Consider the following 26,631-nt stretch of genomic DNA (forward strand, 5'->3'; position numbering starts at 1 on the left):
CTTTGGTAAACAGGAAGGGGTTCGGTGTGAAAATTAACTGAAACAAAAATCGCTCTGACAGTTCTCTGAGGAGCCACATTGTTTGAAATACACTGCGATATTTTATTTAGAAGATATATTGTATATTTAATACAGTATACACAGCTGTATTTGTATTAAAATTAGGTTTTAAAGTGATTTTTAGGGTGAATGTGAGCGCTTCTCAGCGCTCCGCTCCGGCAGGTGGCAGTGTTTCCGCTGTATCCACTCTCTTATTGGCTGCTGAGCTGATCGCAGCGCTGCGCAGGCGCGCTGCAGTGTGTGTGTATATGTGTGTAAATGTGTATATGTATGTGTGTGTGGTGTTTTTTGCGCAGCTGCTGGTTAGTGTGAGTTTTTTTTTTACTGCTCTTTATTCCTTTTATTCTGAAACACAGCGGCCAGTCAGTCCCGAGACTCCCGCATGAGGAGCTGATGGAAAACGCGCGCGAGCTGGTGAGTCTGAGCGCGAGAGGAGATCCGAGCTTTCGCTTGGGGTTCGGGGGCTTTTGTTATTAAAGTGGAGAAGAGCAGCGTTTTTTATACACACACATACACACACATACACACACTAGAGTTAACGGGAGTGTGAACAGCTGGAGGTGTGCAGAGTGAGCCGCAGTGCAGCAGGTTCTGGGTTTGCATTCACTGGTTTAACTGGTTGTTGTTGTATTTACTGCTTTACTGGTTTGAGTGTAGCTGGTTTACAGAGACAGGATCTGAGAGAGATGAAAACAGAGCTGCAGTGATGAAGAGGAGGAGGAGGAGAAGGATCACTGCAGAGAAAAATAAATAAACAACCTCAGGACAGACAGTGTGCTGAAAATTAGAGCAAAGTCTTTTCTATTTAGCTGTTTGGTTTTACCCCAAGGTTTAGGTTTTTGTGTATAAACCAGTATAGCCTCTATATTACAGTAGTGCCTGTAAAGTAACTACTGTTTATTTTCTATACACCAGTATACGCTAAGGACTGTTTACTCTCTGCACACCAGAATCATCTGTACTGTAAAGGCTGTAACTATGAAATCGCCAGTATATTTACTGTCTGTACTTAGGTATACTCTATATTGTAAGCACTGTTTACACTGTATACATCAGTATATTCTATCCTATAAGGAGTGTTTAGGCTGTAACAGTTATACAGTTGCATATGCTATATTGTAAGGACTGGTTAATTGATGTACTCCAGTAAACTATATTGTCGCTGTCCAATAAAAAAAACACATCTCAAAAATACCAAGTTTACAGAAGGGACCTTCTTAACCTTTTATCAAAATCAATGTAAAAATTTATTTCAGTTCATTTTCAAGAATTTCTGTTGATCTATTTATCAAACAATTGTGACAGTGTAAGGGACAGATTGTTCAAAGTAGGTAGTAAATTACAGATCATGAAAAATGCAGATACCCGTTTTTTAATTGGATAGCGGTGATGTACTAAAAAGAGAAATTACAGTATATATACTTCAGTATACTCTGTACTGCACTCCAGTACATTATGTTCCCTGAAGACTCTGTATACTCAATTGTGCCCACTTCAGTATATAAGTGCTGTTATACACAACACAAGTTCTTAACAAAAAACAGTGTTTTTTATTTCCTTTTGTCTGGTGAGCTTTATTTCATTTGTTAGAATGCAAATGTTAAAATTCTATAAAAAGTTGATGCAGTAAAGCGTTTTCCACATTGTAATGTTTTCACAACACAACGCAGCATGTACTTTTCTGCATTGATACATCACAGAATTGTACTTGGAACTAAAAAAACAGTCTGGAAGGTCCTTTTCGGTCTGGAGCACACAGCATCCTTTGCTTTCTTTGATCTTGTGCTGAATCATGATTTATAATCACCTGTTGGCATTACTTGTTTTATATTACCTCAATACCAGCACCAAATCTTTTTTGAATGACCTTGACTGGACAAACATGAAATATCTGTCTGCACTGAAATATAAGTCAAAGTAAATATAAGAAGCACTGCAGGTTTTTTTTATTATTATTATTTGCGTTTTCAATACCCTCCGACTTCCAAAATTTTTCTGATTCGTCTTTGTAGTAATCTGTAATAGTAGATAGTATTTACTACATAATAAAGCTAAAGATTCATAATCAAGCATTAAGCTTGCAGTTTATTGTTAATCAGTACTGAAACACTGAGTATTCTAGCTTTGAGCCAAATGCACCCAAATTTCCTCACACACTCTCTCTTTGATCTCCCAGGCGGATGAGCGTTCGGAGCGGAGGCGGAGGGATTCGTTCGGTGTCTCTGAAGGCTGTGAGAGCTGCAGTGAGGAGTCCAGCAGTAGCTGTAGTTCAGATGACAGTGATGAGGATTCATCGCCACTGCCCACCACCCTGCCCATTATACACACCAACGGACAGGTCTATACATACCCCGATGGTAAAGCAGGCATGGGTCAGTACCACCCTCCTATATACACACACACACACACATACACACGCACAGCACAGTGGTAACCAGGGCTACATGAATTATTCCTCAGTGAAGTTGACCAATTTAAAAATGTACAGTTAAAAAAATTCATTAAAACCTTCTGAACTGATTTATGTATCATAGTGACTGAATATAGTTTAATTCTGCAAAGAAGAGTAATATCACACTTTCCTAGATACCTTTCTAGATGCTTTACTGTAACATTATAAACACAATCCTTTACACTCAGCTCTCAGTAGTGTACAACATCTTCCTTGTACTGATTTGAAAAATAAATCACTTTAAAAAAAATTAAGCATCTGTACCAAATTAGTTTTAAGATGTATATTTTACACTCTTTCTGCTCCAGAAAAAGAAGAGTTCAAACTAATGGTTTAGTATTACCATTAGATTCATGTCCATGATTAATTATACAACTTTTATTCACATGTTGTAAAGCCACTTCTTTGAAAACCACTATTTCGGCCCCCGTTTGCGTGGTCCAGCGGGCTAAGCGCTGCCACTATGATCAAGAAATCGCCAGTTCGAATCCTGTTCATGAAGCTTGCCATCGGCTAACGGAGCCTTGAGAAAGCACTATTGGCTTTGCTCTCTCTGGGTGGGTAGATGTTGTTCTGGGTGGGTAGACGTCTGTGAGCTGATGTATCGGAACCGAGTCACTGCACTTTTCTCCGAATGCAATGTGATGCTACTCAGCAATGTTGCATCAGCAGCAGCTCAAAAAGAGTCATTGGCTGACTTCGCATGTGTCGGAGGAGGCATGTGCTAGTCTTCACCCTCCTCCTAGTTATAGGAGGAGTCCGAATAAGTGGGTTGGGTAATTGGCTGTGTTAGAAATAAAATTATAACAAAGAAAACCTCTAGTTCTATCGCTTATTTTTCTCCACTGTACAGAGTTTTCCACTTAATCACAAAGTATTATACGAATCTTTCTCTTTCTCTGTTTCAGCAACATGTGAGATGTGTGGGATGGTGGGTGTCCGAGACGCTTTCTACTCCAAAACCAAGCGGTTCTGCAGCGTGTCCTGCTCACGGAGCTACTCTTCCAACTCTAAGAAAGCCAGCATTATGGCCCGACTGCAGGTAAACAACACTGTACATGTTTGGGACTCTGTAGTTGACTATTTAGACAGTATTAAGATCTTCCTTCTTTTGAATAGGTTTTCACATTTTCTGTTCTGATGGTTCTTAGGGTAAGCCTCCAACGAAAAAGGCCAAGGTATTGCAGAAGCAGCCGCTAATGGCTAAGCTAGCTGCATACACTCAGAACCAGAATAATCAGCAGAACCAGGTGAAAACTAAAGCAGGTAAGTGTATTTCTCTTTAACTCTCTAGTTATGTTTAACCAACACAGCCTAGAAGTATATAAAGTACCAGGTATAAGCTAGTTATTACAGGCAAACTAGTTTTACATATAGACAAGTACAGAACTTATGAGGTAAGAGAGTGAGACCGGGAGAGGTTATGTTCTACAACAGGGGTCGGCAATTAGTTTTGGCCGCGGGCCAGATTTTTTTCAAGCCATTACCTGGTGGGCCACAAAAAAAATCTGTTTTGGAAAATGAAGCAGGTAAACCCAGGAAGAAAGGAAAAAATAAATAAATACACTTCTCCTCACGCAGCGATCGAACCCGGGTCTTTAGGATCCTAATCCACTATACTACCACTGCCCCGGCTTTTGAATCGAGTAACAGCTGAGAAAAAAGTCCTAATAATGAGAAAGGGAGCCCGAGAACGGGCAGAAAAACAAGACTGGGCGGAAACTAAAGTGACGCAGAGCACGACAGAGAAACAGTGAAGTCTTGTAAACTAAAGCTTGCCAGAGAAGCTTTTTATTATTATTTTTTTTTTCATTATCGTTCATTATATTTCAAACAACCTCACAGACCAGATGTTTCACGCTTGTGGGCCACATCTGGCCTGCGGGCCGGCTATTCCCGACCTATGTTGTAGGGGATAGTCGTGATTCTATAGACCTCTGACTGTGACAGCCTGATCATTTGATGTGCATATCAGGTCTAAGCTTTCTAAGTTTGCTAGTCTACAGAGTGCTTTGGGTTATTTATAGTGGGTGTCTTTACTAAACTGTAGGATAAAAACAACTATGTTGCAGAGTTTTGGCCACATAAAATTCAGTATTTAAATAATTAAAATCAGTGTTGCACACACTAATCACAGCCAACAACAGTGGCATTAAAAATAAAAATAGTAGACTATAATGTGATGAACTTGCTACAGATATAGTAGAAATGAAAAAAAAATCAAACAAATAAATTAGTAAGTAACATATTTCTAACAGTTTTGGCTGTGACATTGCAGCTTGCAAGACATTTAAGTGAAAATTAGCATGAGCGAAAATCTAGTATGGTCACCAAATTGGTTCTGTCAGCTGACAGGTCAGCTATATAGCTAGTTAGTCAATGTTTGTCAACTGCAGTTATAGTAGTAATAAAAATTAAATGGTTAAATAATGTCAACTTTTTGTATTGCTAGTAGTTAAAACGTTATTAAACATTATTAAATTTGAATGCTTAATAATGTACTGGTTAGTAATGGCTTAATAGTGTCAACTAAGTATTAGCTGGGACATTATGTTGTTAGTACTGTTAATTAATTTACCCTTATTGTAAAGTGTTACCGGTTAATGTAGTAGAAAGCTAAGCATTTGGCTCTTTTCAATAAAATACAATGTATGTAAGTAAATACCATGTATCACAGAATAATGATCAGAAATCATTATTATATAGTCTAATCTGGAGTTATTCTGTACATAGTACATATTGTAGAAGTACATTGTTTTAATTAAGGACACCACTGAGAGGTATCAGACCATATTTGACCTTCCTATTCCCTTCCAGCTCTTCCAGTGGACAGTTTTGACTGGGGAAACTACATTGGCAGTGGAGACATGATGGGGGCGCCAGTGAGCTGCTTTAAACATGTGAGTTCATATAGAATCCACCTTCTGAACTCCAGCCTAGTGGAATAACATAGATAATTCATCTGTTGCTATTTGTTTTTATATATGTATTATTATTGTGTCTACAATTATTTATTTAGTATTTTCTATTAATTGTTCAGAATCTACTATAAAGTATTAAGTATCTACTATGAATTATTCAGTATCGGCTATGAATTGTTAAGTATTTACAATCAATTATTTAGTATTTACTACAAATGATTTGTTATCTATTGGTAATTACTCATAATCTATTATGAATTATTAATCATTTTATTAAACATGTTTCACTCACAGGTTCCAATGGGAAACTCCTGGGAAGACATCAAGGAGGGCATCAGGGTGGAGGTGCTGAACTCTGACAGCAATTTACCCATGAAAGTTTACTGGATTGCCAGCATCGTCAAACTGGCAGGTAAAACCCTCAAACACTGCTGCTGGACTTATTTTGGGTCCAGTATTTCCATGTTTTATACTGTGTGTATAGGTCTATGCAAATGCTAAACCTTTATTTCAAAGTGTTTAAAATATTAAATAATTTTAATTTGAATAGTTTAAAATGTAAAGTCATAAATGGGTGTTCACTATGATTCCTTAAAATTTTGTATATTATAAAATCTCCAAATTTGTCTCTGTAGGTTTTAAGGCTTTGTTGCGGTATGAAGGCTTCGACGGTGACTCTGGGCAGGATTTCTGGTGTAACCTGTGTGTTCCAGATATCCACCCGGTGGGCTGGTGTGCTTCTGGAGGGAAACCTCTTGTTCCACCCAAATGTAAGACATGAAGAAAATCGTGCTTTGTTTTCATGATTTATGGCTTTTAAATTGGCTCAGGTAAATTCTCTACTACCATGTACCAGAATGAAAAAAATAATTTCAAAGTATGCTTAAAAGTTTTTTAGTAAATAAATCTCTTTTCCACCATCTAGCAATTCAGCACAAAGTGACGAACTGGAAGGGGTTCCTGGTTAAACGACTCACCGGATCCAAAACACTGCCAGCCGACTTTTCCTTCAAGGTGATGATCTCTTCGTGTCCCTGTCAATTTCTATCACACACAAAAAAACACACACACACTGCAGGTAAACCATGTACAATCTATTTGAGTGTTACTGTGAGTAATCCAATCACTAATCACAAATTCCAGGGTACCCGCGGGTCCTTAAAAAGACTTAAAATATCTTACATTTAGTTTTACATATTCAATGTCTAAAAATGTCTTAAAATGTCTGGAATTTTAGGAGGGGAGGCATTAAATTATTTCTGAGTAAAAGTGAGGAATGTGAAAAATGTAAGCAAGGAATTAATTGCATTTTTTTTTATAGCTAATTATAGTATACATAGACAGGGAACATGCCAATTATTCTGCCAGTGAAAAGTAAAAGGCTGTTTTGCCGAGTTCCCTTAATTTGATATTATTTGTTTATTTGATTGATTGTTTAATGATTTGATATTTTTGCTAATAGAAAGTCAGTAATGTTCCCCAAGGTGGATTGTTTTTTTTTTTTTCAATTCAGGAAAACTTTTTGTATACTATCACCTAGTTTTACTTTTTTGCCACAGCATAAATGACCCAACAGGCTCAGCCCAGCAGTTTTTAGGGTGTAGTTAAATAAAACAAACATATTTTTTCACATTCATTGCCACCCCTTATTTGAATTTTTACTAGCGGTAAAAATGTTGCTTTATATTCCAATGTGTTAAACCTGTGTACAAATGGAAAGTACAGTTTTTCTGTTTTCTAACATTAAAATTGCTTCTTCTTTCCACCCCATTCTCACCCCACAGGTCCAGGAAAGTATGCAGTTTCCCTTTAAGAAGCTGATGCGAGTGGAGGTGGTGGATAAGGCTCATCTGTGTCGGACGCGGGTGGCTCTGGTTCAGCAGGTGATCGGGGGACGTCTTCGACTCGTCTATGAGGAAAGCCATGATGGATCAGACGACTTCTGGTGTCACATGTACAGCCCCCTCATCCACAGTATCGGCTGGTCCCGCAGCATCGGACACCGCTTCAAACGCTCCGGTCAGTCTGCACACAGAACTGCAGAGACTTAGGTTTTAAGCAGGATCTCAATTTTTATCTGCCTTAAAGCTCCACTAGGTAGGATAGAGATTTTGTGCTCGTGGGCTCCCCCTACAGTTGTAGAGTGTAATAAATGTTTCAGGCGGAGTAGTTTCTCTTTCTCGTTTTCTGGCTTTCACAGACATATTCGGTCTCTTATCAGCTTCTGCCAGAGTGTCTGTATGTTAGTTTGTAAAGAATGAACCAGTAGTCCTTGTACAACTGTTAGAACTAAAGGTCGGAAAGCAGGTCGCAGTTCTCCAAGCGTTGGTCGCGGCCGCCTAGGAAAACGTACAGAGTCTGGTTTGAGCTCAGAGGAGCTCCGGCACAGACACGAGAGGACCGCTATTCCTCCTATTACACCTCAATGCAGCGCTGCAGTGAGTTTCAAGCTGTAATTTTACTTCTTTAAAAAGATCAAAAGTCAAGAAAATCCTACCTAGTGCTGCTTTAACTAAAGAAAAGTTGAAGAACCCTTGATTGATTCGATGACCGTGAAAACCCAAAAATAATGGATATATTCATGATACACTATCATAATTTTACATGCAGACAAAATGCATAGCAGATTCATAAACACTAATTAAATACTACAGTTATTCAAATATCAAGATTTATTTTATTATATTAAACTGCAGTAATTGCACATTCAGTAATCAAATGTGCAGTTGGCCAGTGTGTTTTTAAAGCACTGATGAAATCAACAGTATACTCAGAGATCCGTACCATTTACCACAATAACAAGTTAATCACAAAAGGAAAAATTATGTTGCCCGGCTCGACTATTTAAGGTTGTTCCTGTGGTGTAAAAAGTGGTTGCTTGGTATATTGTTTTAAAGGTCAGTTTTGTTTGCTCAAAATACTGTGTGAAAAGTTAGCAGTAAAAAAGATAATGATAAGGAATAGAAGCAGTAAATACACATAAATAAACAGAGCTTAGAAAAGCTGATTAAGATGGTTTGACTATGTAACTGTTCCCTTTAAACACTCTCTACAGGTGTAAATATGGGGGAATGTGCTGTTTTGCTTCTCTACAATAACAGTGTGTTGTGTTTACAGATGTGACGAAGAAGATGGACGGTCTGATGGACGCTCCAGGACGGCTGTTTGCTAAGGTGATACACTGTAGATATACACATGGAGTAAAAACTGAGATATTTTAACAGATTTCAGCCAATTCAGATGAACAGATGCAGTCAGTCAACCAATATGCACGTTTTGTATCTGTGTGCTTTTTTAGGAGATGCTCGGCTATCATTGTTGTAAAAATACAAAGCCCAAAATGTCTCTCAATCCCTCAAATGCACCCATATTTAATTTGTTTAGCACAGTCAAATAGATTGACAAATTAACTGTGCACTGTAAAACATTACAGCCACATTAAGTTATGTGAACTTATTTGTTCTTTTCAATTCCAATTGCCATGACAAGTTTAGTATATTGAACTCAAGTTCCTTCGTTTTACATAAAAATAACTTAAAATAACATATTGTCTTAACTTCCTGTGAGTTATTCAAATTTACCCAAGTTTATTCAACTTACGTTTTTAAGTTATTGGTTAAAAAAAATGAAAGTGTGAAGATTTGAAAATGCAGAGAGGTAGAGTGATAGGCAGCAAGTTAGAAAAGACTGGAGTACTTTTTAGAACATTAAAACTGTGGGTACATTGGGCTAAACACTTTTTAACCGACGCATAGTAGTTAATAATAACAAGGAGCAAAAAACTAAAGGGGATTACTTTCAGCTGCGTGAGTCACCAACACTCCAAAAAGTAATTCTGTGTTTTAGTCAGAAGAACTAATGTTATTAAGGTGAGTGAACTCACCGGCCAGTACAACTCAATTGTTTTCAACCGGAAAACTTAAAAATGTTTGTTGAGCCAATGAAAAAATGTGATTTCAACCAACTTTTAGCTCTTTCTACAGTGTTGGTTCATGCAGCTTTCCTATTGGTTCCTGGTACCATATATCTGCATATTGGATGTGGCCGCTCCCTTACTTACCATCTTTGTGGTGTCTGTTGCCCAAAGCTACCTTATTCTGGGCGTGCAGTAATATAATATATGTGTTGATTAACAGGCCTCAGTGTTGTAGGCTTTTAGAGCAAATTAACTTTGTTCTGTGTTCCGAGTGATCACAGTTTGCTTGCTTTGAGCTACAGAGCTACTCTTATACTGCCCCAGCATTATACTGTCAGTATTGGCAGTTAAATAATAATGTTAAAAATGTTGCTAATACTTATGGTTAACTTAAAATGATAAGTTATGTGAATATTACTGAAGTTTTACTAACTTGTAAGTGTGTGTTAAAATAAAGCTGAATTGTTAGTTTATTTGACTAAACAGATCATTTTTTAAAAAGGACAAATTAAACACTTGAGTTGTTTTAACTCAGTGCATCAAGTTGAAACAATAAGTAATGAGTATTTGAACAACTTGTTTAACTTAACATCTTGAGTTGATACAAATGTTTTTATCAAGTTTCAAGTTTATCGAGTTAACTCAGCTTTTTAAGGCAGCAGGGGAACTTATGTTGCTGAGTTTAACCAACTCAGGCAAAATCCAACAACATTTGAGTACAGAATAACAAACATTTGTAATTTTACCATTGAATCAATTAAATAATCTAAATGCATTTTGTCTGAGATTTATTTACAGGGGATTAAAAAAAACAAAGTTAATACATCTTAAATTAAATAAACAAGTGATTGTTCTGTAAAATTATTCAGTCTTTTCACTTAATCATCCGAACACAAAATTATATATTGCCATTCTCAGACATATTTTTGATCCAAATATTTGGTGCATTCATACCCATTACTGCGGGAAGAGGCTGTCCAGGTGTGTGGTGTAAATGTTGTTTACTGTATGTGTGTGTAGGTGAAAGATGTGGATCAGAGTGGAGAGTGGTTTAAGGATGGGATGAAGCTGGAGGCCATCGATCCCCTCAATCTCTCAACCATTTGTGTTGCCACGGTCAGAAAGGTTAGTGCTTTGTTCATTCTAGGCAATAATAAAGCAGTTAACCACATGAGACTAATGAGTTCTAATGTCAGTGTTTTAAAAATAAGGATGTTTTTTGGCCCAAAACAAGCATGATCAAACTGCAAACAAGTTACTATAATGGAATTAATTTGGAAGGTTTTTTTTTACACCAGATAAAACCAGAAGAAATCACCAATAGTTTAATAGTAGTGTATTTAATAAAAGCGTTAAACAGATATTGGTAACCAGTTCATACCAGTGGGGTTGCTCAGCTGGAATCAATTGGAATTTCTCCTGGGGTTCTGTTGTCAAGCACCAGTCTCCTACTGAAAGGACTCCATAGTAATTTTAAAGCCCTAACGCTTACTATATCGTTAAGCCAAGCTGAAAAGTCTGGTTTAAGATGTGAAAAAAAGACACAGCCAGTTCTTTAGTGTAGAAATGTAAAGGTTCTTACCTAATTCAACACTTAGTGTTCAGTTTAGGGTTGTCACGATACCAAAATTTTGAATTCGATACCGATACCAACTGTAGTATCACGATTCTCGATACCAAAACGATACTTGGAAGAAAAAAAAAACAATAAAAATATCTGAACATAAAATGTTTATTTTTGACTGAACTGGATTGAACACTGAACAATAGGTGCAAACGTTTTTATTCTTAAATGAAACAACACTTCCTAAAAACTAAAACTAAAACCAGAGGTAATGGTAGCCTGACTATGTGAACCTGACGGGCGGGCAGAAGTTAAGTTCTGAATAAGGAAAATAAAGAGACAGAAGAACATTACAATGTTATGTTCATTTTAACACTCACTGCTCCGTTTTATTAATCAACCATTTACCGTTTTTAATAAGCAGTCGCTAGTAAATCTTAGTAAAGCTACAGACAGAGTGTATCTTGACTAACTCCACTAACCTGTCGACTTCTCAGCTCTTTGTAGAGATCAGGGTGCTTGTCTGCTATTATGTTAAATAACACTGTAACATAGAAGCATAGAACTATTATTTAATTAAAATTATTTTTAAGAACAGCTCAACACAGTGCTGCAGGTCAAACGCGGAGGCGTTCACGTGCGAGAGAGAGAGAGACAGAGAGAAAGAGACACAGCGAGAGAGAGAGTGAGAGAGATTTGCGTGTTCTGATGTGAGCTACTCACAGGTAAAGGTTCTCTTTTATCTCCTCGTGGTCATATTCTAGTCCCACACATAAGTCTGCAGGTCCCTCAGTGTTTTCTGTCGTATTTTGCGGCTAGCGCGAGCGCTTACAACTAACACCGCGGACCGCGAGGTGCCGCCGCGCTTGTGCCGAATCCGCTACTGAATCCGACTCCCGCTTCGCGGACAGAATCGGCACAACACCCCACGCTGTACAACTGCGGGAGTGAAAACAGCGCTAATAAATAAAGTAGTTTAGTTTCACTTTCAGTTTTCGTTATTTTATTTAAAAATATAAATAGAAATAAAAAACAGATGCCTACATCTCAGACTATTTTCCCACACTTCACTCCTCGCGCCCGTTTTGTCCACAAGTAGCGGACGAGAGACATCTGTTATTTTAGCCGTCGCCATTCTACACTCGCTGCTGCTCTGCTGGCTTGCGCGTGAATCGATTCATTTGTTCAGAACACTAAGTTTATCTGAATCCTGCCTCACCGACTGCTGCGGTGTGAATCAGTTTTCTTATGAACTGAATCAAATCGCGCCTACTAATTTGACTCATTTGAAGCTAGTGACTGGGCTATATACAGTATTGAAAGCATCGAACGCTAAAGAACCGAATCGTTTGTGATGACGTAGTATCGAAAAAGAATCGAACCTTCGGTACACCGTGCAACTCTAGTTCAGTTAGAACAGAATAACCCATTAACTACACAGTGGTGATTTAGATAGTTAAAAATTGTTGGTTATGGATGTGTATATATTTAGCATTCAATTTTAACAATTTTAACATTGCTGGGCGGTATGACCAAAAATGTATATCACTGTATTTTTCAAGATTCTGACAGTTTCACTGTATGTCACTGTATTTTTATTATAAAATATTACATTATTAAAATTACAGTATTAAAATCTGCCACAATTGTCTTCTTTCTCCAGTTAACATATAAATTCAGTGTGCATTAAAATTATCCTTCAAGCTACATTGTTAATATATTTTAGGGAGTATTATCACTTAATAAATAAATGATTCTGTACTCAGGACCGTTTCTGGTTTTGTCTGTGGAATAAAGTGCTGTTCTCAGGCAGGATGGAGCGAGGGGCGAGTGTTCAGGCTCCACATAGCTAAGCTTTCAGTGTGTTAGCTTGTTATGCTAACTGGCTGGCCTTATTTAGCGGTATCTTCTTTGGTGGTGCTCTGCATCACCTCTAGTGGTATGACTAAACTCCCTTACGGTATACCGTATGAACCGTCCAGCACTAGTTCTATGGTAGCTTAACACATATAGATGTCAGTGATTTCAGGGACCAGGATGTATTAAATATAGGCCCTGTCCTAGATGTGACCCATGTGAAATTAAGGTGGGCTACTATCATAGAGACCATTTGCGACACCCAAATGGTTCCCATCTCCCACCTTATTCCCATGCCAACCAGAAACTCACCTAGTTCACCTAGAACCCACCTTTATGAGTCCCACATCAGCATGTTGTCTGGGATCTGTTTTTTAAAAATAATGACTCTTTAGCTCATGCATTATTCACTCACTGATCACTGTTGTTTCACTCCCAGGTTTTGGCGGATGGTTACCTCATGATTGGGATCGATGGCTCGGAGGCAGCGGATGGTTCAGACTGGATCTGCTACCACAGCACCTCTCCCTCCATCTTCCCTGCTGGTTTCTGTGAAATCAACAGCATTGAGCTCACTCCGCCCCGTGGTATGAAGTTCCCACATGTCTAATACTATTATTACGTATTGTACTGTTAATTTTACAGCAAACATTTCTAAGGGCCCTGCGATGGATTGGCGGCCTGTCCAGGGTGTATCCTGCCTTCCGCCCGATGCCGGCTGGGATAGGCTCCAGCACCCCCCGCGACCCTTAATGGATAAAGCGGTTGATAATGACTGACTGACTGACTGACATTTCTAAGGAACAAACATTATTGAATGTAATACAGTCACTGATATTAAAGCCATTAATCAGCATTTATACAGCTGAAGTAAAGTCCATTCTTTTTCCTCTCTCTCTTTCTCTCTAGGCTACACTAAACTCCCGTACAGATGGTTTGACTACCTCAGGGACACCAGTTCAGTGGCAGCTCCAGTGAAGCTCTTTAACAAGGTAAGGCTGGACTTGTCTTGTTAAGAGAAAAGGGGTTTTAAACTGGCAATTCTGATAAGAGAAGATAATTAATTAGAACTCATGACCCTGGTTCTGAGATGTTCAGTCCCAAACTGTCACTGGAATTTGGTTATTAATACGCATACTAGATTTGATAGAAATATTGCAGCAGTAAAGAAAATGTTGGCATTAAAAACACTGCTACAGTAACTTTATGAATGGATACTAAGTTTTATGATTCTGAGCCTGAGTGTCTCGCTCGTCTGTGAAACTTCTAGACAGCAGTGTTTATGGTAACAGTGTGTTGGTGTGTTGTAAGTGTTGTAAGTGCTGTGCTAAATCTCTCTCACTCTCCGTCTCTATGTGCGTGTGTAGGACGTCCCCAACCACGGCTTTGTTCCTGGAATGAAGCTGGAGGCAGTGGACCTCATGGAGCCTCGGCTGGTGTGTGTTGCCACGGTGACCCGGATCGTGCACAGGTTACTGCGGATCCATTTTGACGGCTGGGAGGATGAATATGATCAGTGGGTCGACTGTGAGTCGCCAGACCTTTACCCTGTGGGCTGGTGCCAACTGACCGGGTACCAGCTACAGCCGCCCGCCATGCAGGGTGAGTGGAAGGCCGCAATGCTGATACAGCGCTGTGAACCTATTTTTTTAGTAATCCAGTAGCATCACTGTACGGCCCAGACAAGCGGCTTTTTAGTTTCTCATCTTAGCAATGAATTTATTACTGCGCTTTACCTGTCAGACCTCTTATTCTACTCTTTTCTGGTAAAACTGTGAGTTCAGTATTAAGCTGAGCTAAAGGTTTTGCCATGTGGGTCAGCCAGACCTCTTTTCCTTCATTCCTCCAATAGTTACAGAGTTATCTGTGTTTCTCTGCCTGTTTCTGGTTGTTATAATGAAAGTCTGAATGTGCTGTGTGTTGTGTAAATGCTGCAATATAGAATGCAGTAACCTGATCTACAGACAAAGGTTTGTAATTTTTTTTAATCCATTTCCAAGGCTTTTTTTATTCAAAACTATTCATTTTTTAGCAATAAGACAAAACCAGACACACAAAATGACAAAGGTCTTTCACATTCTTTTCTGCACACTTATTGTTTCGACTTAAATCTTTAGAAAGTTTTTTCTACACCTATACACAGGGGTCACTAATAGGCGGACCGCAGTCCGGGTCCGAACCCAGACGTTGTCTAATCCGGACCAATCCGATAAACTACTGAGAAGGATTTAATTCTGACAGTGTTTATTTAAAGAGGCGGAACATTTATTGTCTTTATGGTTTACGTTCTTTACAGCGCAGTAAGCTTACAGACCAATCACGTGTGCTTTAAGATCACCAAACACTCTCCTCTGCCAATCAGATCTGTGCAGAAGCGCAGGCGGTGAGAAGTGGGAGAATAATGCGAGAAAGGGTAATATAGAGATGGTGCACACCAGAAAAAAACATTAAAATACTACAGTTATAAAACATATTAACAGTAATGTAACTGAACGGTGTTACTTGGAGGAATTAAAGAAAAACAACCGAGACAAGAGTGAAAATATTCCAATTTACTTCACCTGAACAGAACTCCTCAGCAAGAAAAAAAAAACTCCCTCGCTCGCAGGGGCGCTCTCTTTGCTCCCAAAACAACCCCACCTCAAAACTAAGACAACCCCCAGGTGACAAAAAGCATTGGCAACTCCCCCCATCAGTTTTAAATCATAGAAGTAGAAGCTTCTTTTTTGATTTGTGTGTTTGCTATTTTTGCAGATTTTTTTGTGGAAAATAAATTTTGTCATTTTGGACACAGGATTTCATGGACAATGAGAAAAGCTAATTATGTGTTTGATGGAGCAAAAAAAACTAGAAAATATTTGCCTTATGTGACAGTTGCACATCCTGCGATAAGACTAATGCTCGTTCACATTGTGATTGCGATGAGCGACTGAAATTAGGACTGCACAATATATTGCTTCAGAGTCGTCTACTCACTGTGGAAAGATGCTCACATACTCTTGTGCATGTTTTTATATCTGAAGCAAAATTGGAGCTTGATATCGCTCTTTATGTAACAGGGCAGTGTTGGGTCTACCAGTGGTGGTATTTGGGGCACATTTTCTTTCCTGTCTTTGAGTTCTTTTCTTTTTAAAGCATGTATATTATCCCTGTACAAAAATGCCTTAGTTTCCTTTCTAATGGTTTAAATCATGAATTGTGGATTTATCTGAGACAAAAGCCAGAGTAAATGTTTAAAATTTATATTTGCAATCAATCACCTTTTTGCTTCTCCCTACCTCTGTATCAATACTGCAGTTTTACAAGCACTGCCGTTAATGACTCACTTGAAGCAAGTAATTACAGTCTTGTTTCCTGTGCATAACTGATCTCCTGATTTTTTTTTTTTTTTTGAGTGAGAAAATTGCTGTTTAAAAAAGGTGGCGCAGTGTTAGTGCTCTGACTGAGTGTCAGTAGGTGCATCATCATCATTCTCTGTTCTTTTTTTTTTTCTTTTCAGCATCGCGGGAGCTCTCTTCAGGCGTTACAAAGCAGAGGAAGAAGTCCCAGCAGTATAAAGGGCAAAAGAAAAGTAGGCCACATTCCACACTCTATCTCAGCACTTCTGTCACCTCCTGTTCCTCTTTATTTTTAATTTCCTAATCTGAGTCATTACAAGGGCTGAGGTGTTAAGTGTTTCAGAATGGACTGCTTCTTAAAACAGACAATACAGGACAACCAATCAGAATAGATGCTGTTCATTTTTATCAGTTTTAAAAAGACATTTATCTGAACAGTCACTTAGCTGAGCTCATAAGGAGAATAAGATCCAATAGATGAAAGATGAAAACATTTTTACATTTCTAAACGTTGTAGAGAATTTATTATAGCAGTTAACATTTGGTTTAAATTGTTTTTTTTTTTTTCACTGTTTTTTTTTTTTACTGTGTATCAGTATAATTTTGGATTATCTGAACAAGTGCACTAAAAGTTGCTCTTAATTTTGCAGAAAGGAAGATTCCCATCGGTAAGCGGCCGGTGGCCCTGTGTGTGACGGGGCTTCCTCAAGGGAACCTTTGTGGAGATGAGAATATGACTCCACCCCATTATTCATCAGCAACCTCTCCTTCATCCGGCCCCACAAACACTCCTCTCAGCTCTGCTGATAGAGACTCCACCCCCAACCACACACCAGGTGACCCTCACCTCATAATCTACATACAGTATTGTCAAACTCGACTTAACGCTCAGTATTGCAAGTAGAATAGAGCATTATTTCAGGTATAGCAGGTAAACATAAACATATTGGCACCATGCCTAATGCACCACCTAATTTGCAACAAAATCAGTGGATTTGAAATGCAACAATTGAGATGTGATTAAAGTTTTGATTAAAGTTTTGTTTAAAAAAAAAAAGGCTATAAAAAGTCTAGAGTTAAATCCAAGTTCTGATTATGAATTTAGGAGCTGTTAATCAAAACTCAATGTGCTGCCAAAAAAAGGAGGCCATTATAATGCTGATGAAAAAAAAAACCTTGTCAGGGAAATAACAGAAATCTAAGCAATGCCAAAAGGCTTTTAAGACCCTAGAGGACAATTAAAGTACATGATGTTTTTTCCTCGGTGAAGAAAAAGCTCGTCACAATTAATCAAGAACCATATCCAGGAGATAATCATATGATTGGTAAGGTCTATTTATTAGAGACATCACAGAGATTTTCTTTAAATACTTTAAAATGCAAACCACTGGTAACTCGTAAGAACAGAAAGGTCCATTTAGACCACTCTAACAGAGTCTGATCAGATCTGGAAAAAGTGCTTTAAATAGATTCAGCTAAAATTAAACTGAATGGTTAATGATCTAAAGTGTTCCACATCCTCTGTCATACATTTAAATATGGTACAGACACTGTTATGTCATGAACATGTATAGCTGAATGAAACTGGGACATTGAAGTTCATTATTATAAAGATGTACTCACAGAAGTCGCAGAATTGACTCTAAAATGTTTATAATTATTTGTTCTGCTCACATTCAGTCAAATTCTTCATAAGTGGTAGGATGTTTCTTTCAGTATAGATGGTTAATGACCCAAAAGCCAGTCCCATGACCTCAATCCAGCTGGGCATCATTTCTTTTTGGGAAATTGGGAATTGGGGAAAACCCACCAAAATAAGCAGCAACAGCTGCAGTAAATATCATAAGGTCTTAACAGAGAAAATTGGCGACTCCGTGGGTTTCAGACTGCAGGAAGAATTTACTTTAAAATATAAAAATGCTCCTCATAAATATAGTTTAGTTTGTGCAGTGACATGTAAACCTATGGATATGTATGAGCTGTGTAAAACTGTGTGTAATTCTTAGGTTTAAAGCAGCATTTTTGTTAACCACCCTAAATTAAAGCAAAGTCTGCACTTCAATCACATTGATTGTTTCTTTTTTAATCCATTGTCGTGATGTAGAACATAAAGATATGGAAAATGTGTGACAAACTTATGTCCATACTTACAGACCTGTGAGTGTTTTCATATTTGTATATTACAGGATATTACAGTCTAATTTTAAATCTTTTTTACTTTTGCTTGTTGCTTGAGAACAAAAAAAAGCCCTGAATCTTAAAGAAATGGCTTAAGCCTGAAACCTTATCATTTGAGAATTAATTATGATATCATTTATGAAATCTTTGTAGGGAAAAGAATAACTTTTTTCATTAGGTTTCAGATACATTTAAAGGAATTTCTTTGAAATGCTCTACTTTTGTTTAAATACACTCTACTTGTTGTGTTTATATTGTACCCATACGTATTTTTTAGTTATAGTTCAAATGTTTTTTAAATTTAATTTTCAGGGTTTTTTAATTATATTATACAAGTATAAAAGATGAATCAAAATGCGTCATTAATGCTGGATGCTCTCTGTCTGTGTGTCTGTAGTTGCTGCTGTTCAGCTAAAGGATGAAAGTGCTAAAGCAGATGATTTTCCCTTCCGGCAGAGCTCCTCGGCACTGGACTCCAGCAGTCCAGACGGGTTCTTCATCAAACAGGAACCGTGAGACTCTCACAAAACTTTACACAGCTGATCAGCAGAACCACAAAACGCACATCCCAGATATCAGTTCTATAGCCTGCGTCTCCAGTTCCAGCCCAAACAGACTTTCCCCAAACAGATTATTACCATGTTATCTGTAACTCATAAATTATCCTCAAGTTCTCTGTGCACAATTCAAAATATTTCTTAAAACAGTCAAATAACTTAGTTTAAATAGAGACTCATCACATAATTTTTATTGAAATATAAAAAATCCAGATCTGACTATAAATAAGTACTAACATTGGATCAAGTCAAATCAAATGGGCACTAATAGTGTTTAAGTTTTTAACAGCTAATAATTTGTTCTCAAATAGACGAGCAGCTAAATTAAACATTTGTATATATTCTGATATATGATATATGTTCAGATAGTGACACAATTGTTTATGTAACATTTACATAAAGCTTTTCCATTTGCAATAATATCATTCAAAATATTCAGTTTATTCAAGTATGTTTCAAGATATTAAAGGTTCAGTTTGGTAAAAATCATATAAACATAATGTTTGGTATCAGACATGCTTCTTTATTTACTTAAAGAAATTGAATAAAAATAAACTAACATTATATTATTATTTAAACATTTATCCCAAAATTGGAATAAAACTGCGTACTGTGCTGAGGCAAAAGTGATTCCGTTGTTTTCCACTGTTCAGCTCTGTGGAGACAAACTATTTTTGGATTTATAGATTAAATACCAATTTTAAAACCATTTTTTTTTCTGAGATTGTTGCGGAAAATATGTTAAGATGTTTTTAATTTGTGTTTATGAAGATAAGATTGGTAGGTCTGTCACAAAGATTACATTATTGATTTATTGTACAATAAATGGACATGAACTCAATAGGTTTTTTGATAATGATATCATGTGTTTTTATATATAGATAAACTACCAATATTTTAGCCAGCTGTGCAATGAAAGATGCATTAGTGACGCTATAACAATGCCTGGGTAAGAGAAAAAGTATACCTCATCCAAAATATTTCTACCATAATTAACCGTTCACACAAAAACTGAAATATTATGCTGTTGTATCATTATATCCATGAAATTAAAATGGCAATAATATTGTCTAGTGATGATTAGAAACTCATCTGACAAAAAGTCAGATACCAAACATGTCTTTGCTGATTAAATGCGCTAAACTCTTCCTTTAATGCAGACATTTATAATTTTTTGTTTCAGTATTTCTTGAAACAGCCCTTAATATCTGTCAGAATATGAGTTTCAATGGATAAAATTACTTAAAATAAGGTTAATATTCAGAAACAAGTGATTACTAATATAATATGTTTACAACAATCTTTTAATAAGAAACATCAGACCTATATGTCACTCACAGAGATGTGATTTTTGCGGTGTTGTGTTTGTTTTATTCACTCCATATTTTTTTTTTGTTTTTTTATATATATATATATATATATATATAAAGGTTTAAAGCAGGTAATCCAGCATGTCTGAGCTAGGTGTGTTTTTTTCTTTTTCTTAAAAGCTTAGTTCAGGACAAAAATCTGTTCACAGCTGGAAAACAGCAGACAGTTCTCAGAAGATACGTTTTATTATGTACGGGTAAATAGCATCGATCAAGATTTCAGAGTAGCCTATTTTAGCTTCACTTTCATTCTGGGCAGACAGAAAGAACATAACCACAATCAAGATGATCATTTATTATTTTAATTTGTGCTAATAACTATGAAATGATATATTGGAAAGTGAAATCATCTTTTAACCTGTTTATATATCTAATTTTATATCTGAAGATTGTATTAAACCACACAGTTTCACTGGTTTTACTCCAAATGTAGTTTGTTGTCTGAAGATGTTTCTGTTTCTTTAGATAGAGCTAGAAGTGATATTAACCCTGATTGCAGTAACTAAACAACCTCACTCTATTTAAAGAGCATTTGTGATGATTTAGACATGCAGGAGCTCCATTCTAACTGATGCTAATTTGGATGTTATATTGCTTGTTGGCTATCCTCATAGCTGCAGTGTAAATTAAACGCCTCTAAAACAACCAGGTAAGTGGCAGACATGTTTCTCATTATGAGATTTTTCAAAATTTTTCATTTTGCAGTTTCCATCATCACATCTACAATAAATAACTAGTCTAAAAATACTGTAAATCATTTGCGCTCTACTGATTCCAACAGTGTTCAGTAGTCTGTGTTCAGCTTGTATAGCAGTAAAGATTTACCTGAAGAGACCACTTCAGTTTCTAAATCACTTTCTCTAATTTTGCTGTTTGTAGGTAGATGTTTGAGTAAAATTAACATTGTTGTTTTATTCTATAAACTACGGACAACATTTTTCCGAAATTACTAATAAAAATAGTGTTTTTTAGAGCATTTAATTGCAGAAAATGAGAAATGTCTGAAATAACAAAAAAGATGCAGAGCTTTCAGACCTCAAATAATATAAGTTCAGAAATCAATATTTTTTGGAATAACCCTGATTTTCATGTTCTTCTTCTCCAGTCTTACACACTGCTTTTGATTAACTTTATGCCACTCCTATTGCAAAAATTCAACCAGTTCAGCTTGTTTTCATAGCTTGTGATCATCCATCTTCCTCTTGTTTATATTCCAGAGGTTTTCAATTTGGTAAAATCAAAAAACAATCTTTAAGTGGTCTCTTTTTTTTTTTCCAGAGCTGTATATATCTAAATAGCTCGCAAAACAAGTGAATACACCTCACAGTGAACATGTCTAAAAATGTGCCCAATTGTGTCGTTGTCCCACTCTGACTCAGTAGTGTCACAAAGTCTTGGGTGTGTATGGTGAGCAGGGCTGTTAAATTTGGTGTGTTGAGTACAATGCTCTCAAACTGGCATAGGTATTTAACATGGCACTTCATGGCAAAGAACTCTCGGATGATGTGAGAAATAGAATGGCTGTGTGTTGAGTTATTTTCAGAGAAGAGTACATCTATACTGCTATACAAGTTGAACACTGTATAGTGTAAGTTATATCCAAGTTTAATTTCTATAGTGTTATCCCATGAAAAAATATAACAGCATATTTGTAGAAATGTAAGCGGTGTACTCACTTACTGTAATTTGGCTTAATGCTTAAAGGAAGCAAACATGTCTGTCCATCTGGAGTAAGATCATGTTAAACATGATACAATATGCAGTTTCATAACAAGAAATACAAAGGTATATTTACTTACTTTAAGATGATTTTAGTTTCCCACAGAATTAAGAGTCAGATCTGTAGCTGAACTAACAAAATGCTTAAATAAAAGAAACTTTTCAGGCTTTGTGCGCAAGTATTATGTCTAACTATGTATAAGTTCATTATTTAGTGCATTTCATCATATATCCTGTATCTTTGTAAAATATATATAGCATTTTATAACATTTTTATTGTCTAAATAGTAAATATATATCAGGCTGTGTATTGTTTAACTCTTGATTGGCCTTTTTCTAACAGATGATCTACAGATTCATAAACACACACCCACAGTATAACCACCTGCACACAGATAATAACATAAACAGATTTAACAGAGTTTTATTTAAGAGCTGTAGACATATTTATACTGCCTAAAGTACAGAGGTATGTGTACTTTATGTGCATACACTCACCTTTATATGTCACAGTTGTTAACACACTGCCGCTCAGGAAACACAGTGCTTTCGGCTGGTTAGTTGCCACTGGTTAAAGAAGGTGTGTTTAGATGTGAATCTGAGTTTGTAGCTGAGTTTGGTGCCCAGACTGAATCGTTTAGGATTCAAATTGTAAGCGTGTCATTTGTTATGTCTTTGATGAAGTGTGTGTGTCTGTTTGTGTTATTTCTACGAGGGATTACTTCTATTATTAAACCCTCAATTTTAACAATAAGGTTTAAATTTTAACAGTGATTTTAGCCAGCTGATTATTTCCTCCTTGTTTTCTGTAATGATCCTAGTTTTGTGCTGAGTGTTAGTACCACGTTTATCTTCACAATGTCTGACATTTTAATTGAAAAAAAAAAAAATGTTTTTATTTCTGTTTCTAATTGTGCTTACAAGACCAAAACATGGAGGAAAACTGCAAATTGTAGTTATGGCTCGACTGTTTTAAGGCTAACGCCAGCAATCTATTTTTTATCATTTTTATTATCTGCTAACTGATTAATCCAGCAAAATATTTCAACCTTCCTTTCACTTAGTCAAAGAGCCAATACCTGTTTGGTATCTGAGATGTGCTTCTTTAGTTTATTGTAACTGTACATACATTATCACAGTTGCTCTTTTAGCTACAGTGTATAGTAGTTCCAGTGCTGAAACTACAGATGCAGATGTCAGACACTAAACATGTATTTTCTGTTCAGCTACATTTCGAGTTTGAAGAAGAAAAAGTGTGAGTTATATTTTTTTACCACACGATTCTACTGAGAAGGGAAAAATTTACTTGGGATTTTACATGGGTGAACAAAAAATCCTGCTTGTAAAATGACTCGAGATGTATTTGGGGAGGGGAAGGTCACCGGAGATTTTTTATTCATATTAATTATCATGGGGATAATTATTACAAGATAATTAATTAAATTAAAAAATCTCCAAAAGGCACCAAAATTTTTTTTTTCTTTTTTACTGTATTTTTCCCACTATAAGATGCACCGGATTATAAAGTGCATTATGCGACTCTAGGAAGGTGTTGTTCTTTTACATTTGCAGGTAAAGCTAAGCTAAGTAAACTGTAATTTTATCATCGAGCACTGGATGTTAATCTAAACAAATTTCTCTCCTGAAATTTATTTATAGTAAGCTTAGATTTCCAGATTTACACTAAGGTTGGTGTAAGGCGCTAGTAAATGCTGCCCAACAGCACTAATCTGAGGAATCCTGAGTTAGGGTGACCATAATTTCATTTAGGTTAACCAGGACACCTGGAGAGATACGTTTAAAAATCCTCAGCGTCCTGTCATTACTTTCCCGCTGCGCTCCCTCTAGTGCAGCGGCCCTATGCGTCGCATAGGCTGCATAACCCCTTTTTGCACCACTGTGGTCCAATGAAGGTAATTTAAAAACCAGGACTTTTCCTCACTTAAAAAAAAACAAAAAACGGGACAGGACGTGAAATACGGACATGTCCCGGGAAATACGGACGTTTGGTCACCCTACCCGAGTGTTCTGGTAAGCCAGGGCGATATTAGCTAGCAGTTCGTTATGTGTAGCTTGTTTTAACACAATAAATGCACAGGCTTAAGTCCAATATACTCACCTCTAAACGTCAATAGAGGCCGTGCTTAGTGGCTAATACTGCTCCAGCAGCTCTATCCAGGGTTAGCAGCAGGCTACAGGCCAATTACACTCACCTCTGAACGGCCAAAGAGCTAGCGCTTAGCACAGTTAACGGCTAATGCTAATACTGCTGCAGCCCTGGAGTGGCTTTACTGCTTTTTACAACCTGACTGGTTGTAAGGTACGCTGGATTAAAAGGCGCATTGACGAATTTTGGGAAAATTAGAGGATTTTAACTGCGCCTTACAGTGTGAAAAATATGGTCCCAAAAGTAAAGCGCTGGCTAGCAGATGAGAGTGCTATTTGAAACGTTTTAAAACGATGAAGAGAGGACTGCACTGACAAATTTAAGGTATTTGTTCTTATTAAAAAGGAGCGACTGCATGTGCTATTTCATGTGCTATTCCAGACTCTAGTTCATCTGTGTAATCCTTCCTTTGGTTTAGTTCAGTTCAGCTTTAAAACCGTTTGAAATGCACCCTGATATGATATGATATAATAATGTCTGGTAGTAAGCACTGAAAACATGTGGTGTTGTTTTTTAGTATTAAATTGATATATGGATAATAAATAGCAAATTGTTTCTATTTACAGGCCAGAGTGGGTAATTACTGGATTTTCCCCCTTCACATTTTCTCTCTGGGTAATTATTATCATAATAATAACATCATTATTGTAAGTCGCTTTGGACAAAAGCACCTGCCAAATGTAATGTAACATATTAATTAATTTAAGACTCAGATGACTCAGATGACCTTTCCACCTCCCAAAAATATCTTGAGTTAAGTCATTTTTTAAGGATTTTTTTAAATGTAATCCCCCCCCCCCATGTTCTTTCAGTAAAACTGCAGAATTAAACACACTGGTTGCACTGTTCAAAAAAAGCACTCTGTGTGTGTTCAGCTAAACCATTCACTTTATTGGATTTTTTTTTCCCCCCTATCAAACAGCCCAAAGCGATGGGCAGCTGTGTATGTGTGCAATTGTATGCGTGTGTAATGTTTTAGTTGTTCTTGTGAAAAGCCCATCACACTGTACTCTGGTGCTAATTGTATTTGATATTTCTTGTGTAACAAAACGGAAAAGAGTTAGAGTGACTTTTCTGAAACTGTGATCATGGTGGAGAAACTAGTTTCTCTTCTGTGTATTCTTGTATTTGCGATATGATATGGAGTGATTTCTAAGACTAATTTAAAACATTGTCTTTTTTTCTGCATGGCACTTACCAAGAGGACAGCATTTTTACATTTTTAGTGTTGAAATATATTTTTATTTTCTTGCCTTCAAATGATTAATGTGCTGTCAACATGAGGTTTACTAAGCTATAAGAAAAATGTATAAAACTATATAAATATACATATATATGTATATATGTTTGGGAAGATAAATATGAATGTCAGTTTTTTTTTAATAAATCTTACATTTTTTTCTGTGCATGTGTGAAGTTCCTTGCTAAACTATTCCTCTTATTAATAGACACAATGTTGTAGGTAAATGTTTTTCTCTTCAGAACCAGAAAACACTGCCTTTTGCTAATATTTTATACAAAATTGTCTGCAAATTCTAGTGCAGAGTATTTTTATACATTTAACAAATAACATTTACTATAGTCTGAGCAAAAGTGTGAACACCACCTTTTGGCAGAAATCATAAGATTTAACAGCCCACTCTTCTTTGCAGAAGATGTCTAGTTTTGAGATATTCTTGAGTTGTCTTGGAATTTTTAGCTTAAGATCTATCCACAGTCTGTGATATTTAGGTCAGGAGGATGTGAGGTCTAGACAAATCTTAAGCCTTTGCTCTGAAGGCCCCAGAGTATTTGGATCAGGCTGCTATAATTTAGAGCAAACCAAACTGAGGTTTCAATAAGTAAAATGTATTTTAAGCTCGATCCATTTAAAACAGTTACAAGGAAAACAATCACCAAATTGATAATCCTGGTATTACAGTACTTAAATATGAGAAACATTGTGTTTCTAGTTTTAGCGCATTAAGCCACATTAAATAATCTTTACAAGGGTAAAATTGGAGTGGAGGCTTAAAAATAATTTTAGTAGTACAAAGACCTTGACAAATCAACTTATGGTACATTAGGCTATAAAAACCCGCTTAATGGTCTGTTTGAAGTTAGATGTGACCATGTTTTTTCACACCAGTCAACATCATTGTAGACATGTTATATACACAAGCCATATGTTATGTGCCACTGTCCAAATTAAAGTTTCACACACATTGAAGTAGATGTAGTTATTTAGGATAAAAATATATATATAATTTGCATTTTGGCTCACACATTCCAATTCACTTGTAACATTCAGGATCAGGTTAAAGTTGCTTAAAGGAATCCAGTCCAGAGGGCTACAAGTCAGCTACCACTTTTAAAATGCTTAAATAGTTCAGATATGAGTGTGCACTTTATCACTGGCCTTACACCTTTATTTTAAGGAATCATTAAAAAAAAAAAAAAGTTGACAAATCAGAAGGCAAGTCAAAAATCTAAATCTATGACTACATTCACATTACCAGGCTGAAGGGACTCAAACCAATTTGTTTTTGCTCC

At 36.6% G+C, this 26,631-nt stretch overlaps 1 protein-coding gene across 1 annotated transcript; it reads left to right on the forward strand.

The window, feature by feature from the left end:
* The first annotated feature begins 307 nt into the window (after positions 1 to 307).
* LOC103032890 (MBT domain-containing protein 1) lies at positions 308 to 25,498 on the forward strand. Its single transcript, XM_007230758.4, has 17 exons — positions 308 to 474; positions 2,237 to 2,432; positions 3,421 to 3,554; positions 3,664 to 3,778; positions 5,330 to 5,412; positions 5,728 to 5,845; positions 6,069 to 6,203; positions 6,359 to 6,447; positions 7,218 to 7,452; positions 8,551 to 8,606; positions 10,370 to 10,474; positions 13,210 to 13,357; positions 13,680 to 13,762; positions 14,138 to 14,372; positions 16,270 to 16,341; positions 16,759 to 16,944; positions 18,684 to 25,498. The coding sequence occupies exons 1-17, from the start codon at positions 454 to 456 to the stop codon at positions 18,800 to 18,802; spliced, it is 2,130 nt and encodes a 709-aa protein (XP_007230820.1). The 5' UTR covers positions 308 to 453; the 3' UTR covers positions 18,803 to 25,498.
* Positions 25,499 to 26,631: the final 1,133 nt, after the last annotated feature.

This window comes from Astyanax mexicanus, chromosome 3, assembly GCF_023375975.1.
Source record: "Astyanax mexicanus isolate ESR-SI-001 chromosome 3, AstMex3_surface, whole genome shotgun sequence".
Classification (NCBI taxonomy): domain Eukaryota; kingdom Metazoa; phylum Chordata; class Actinopteri; order Characiformes; family Acestrorhamphidae; genus Astyanax; species Astyanax mexicanus.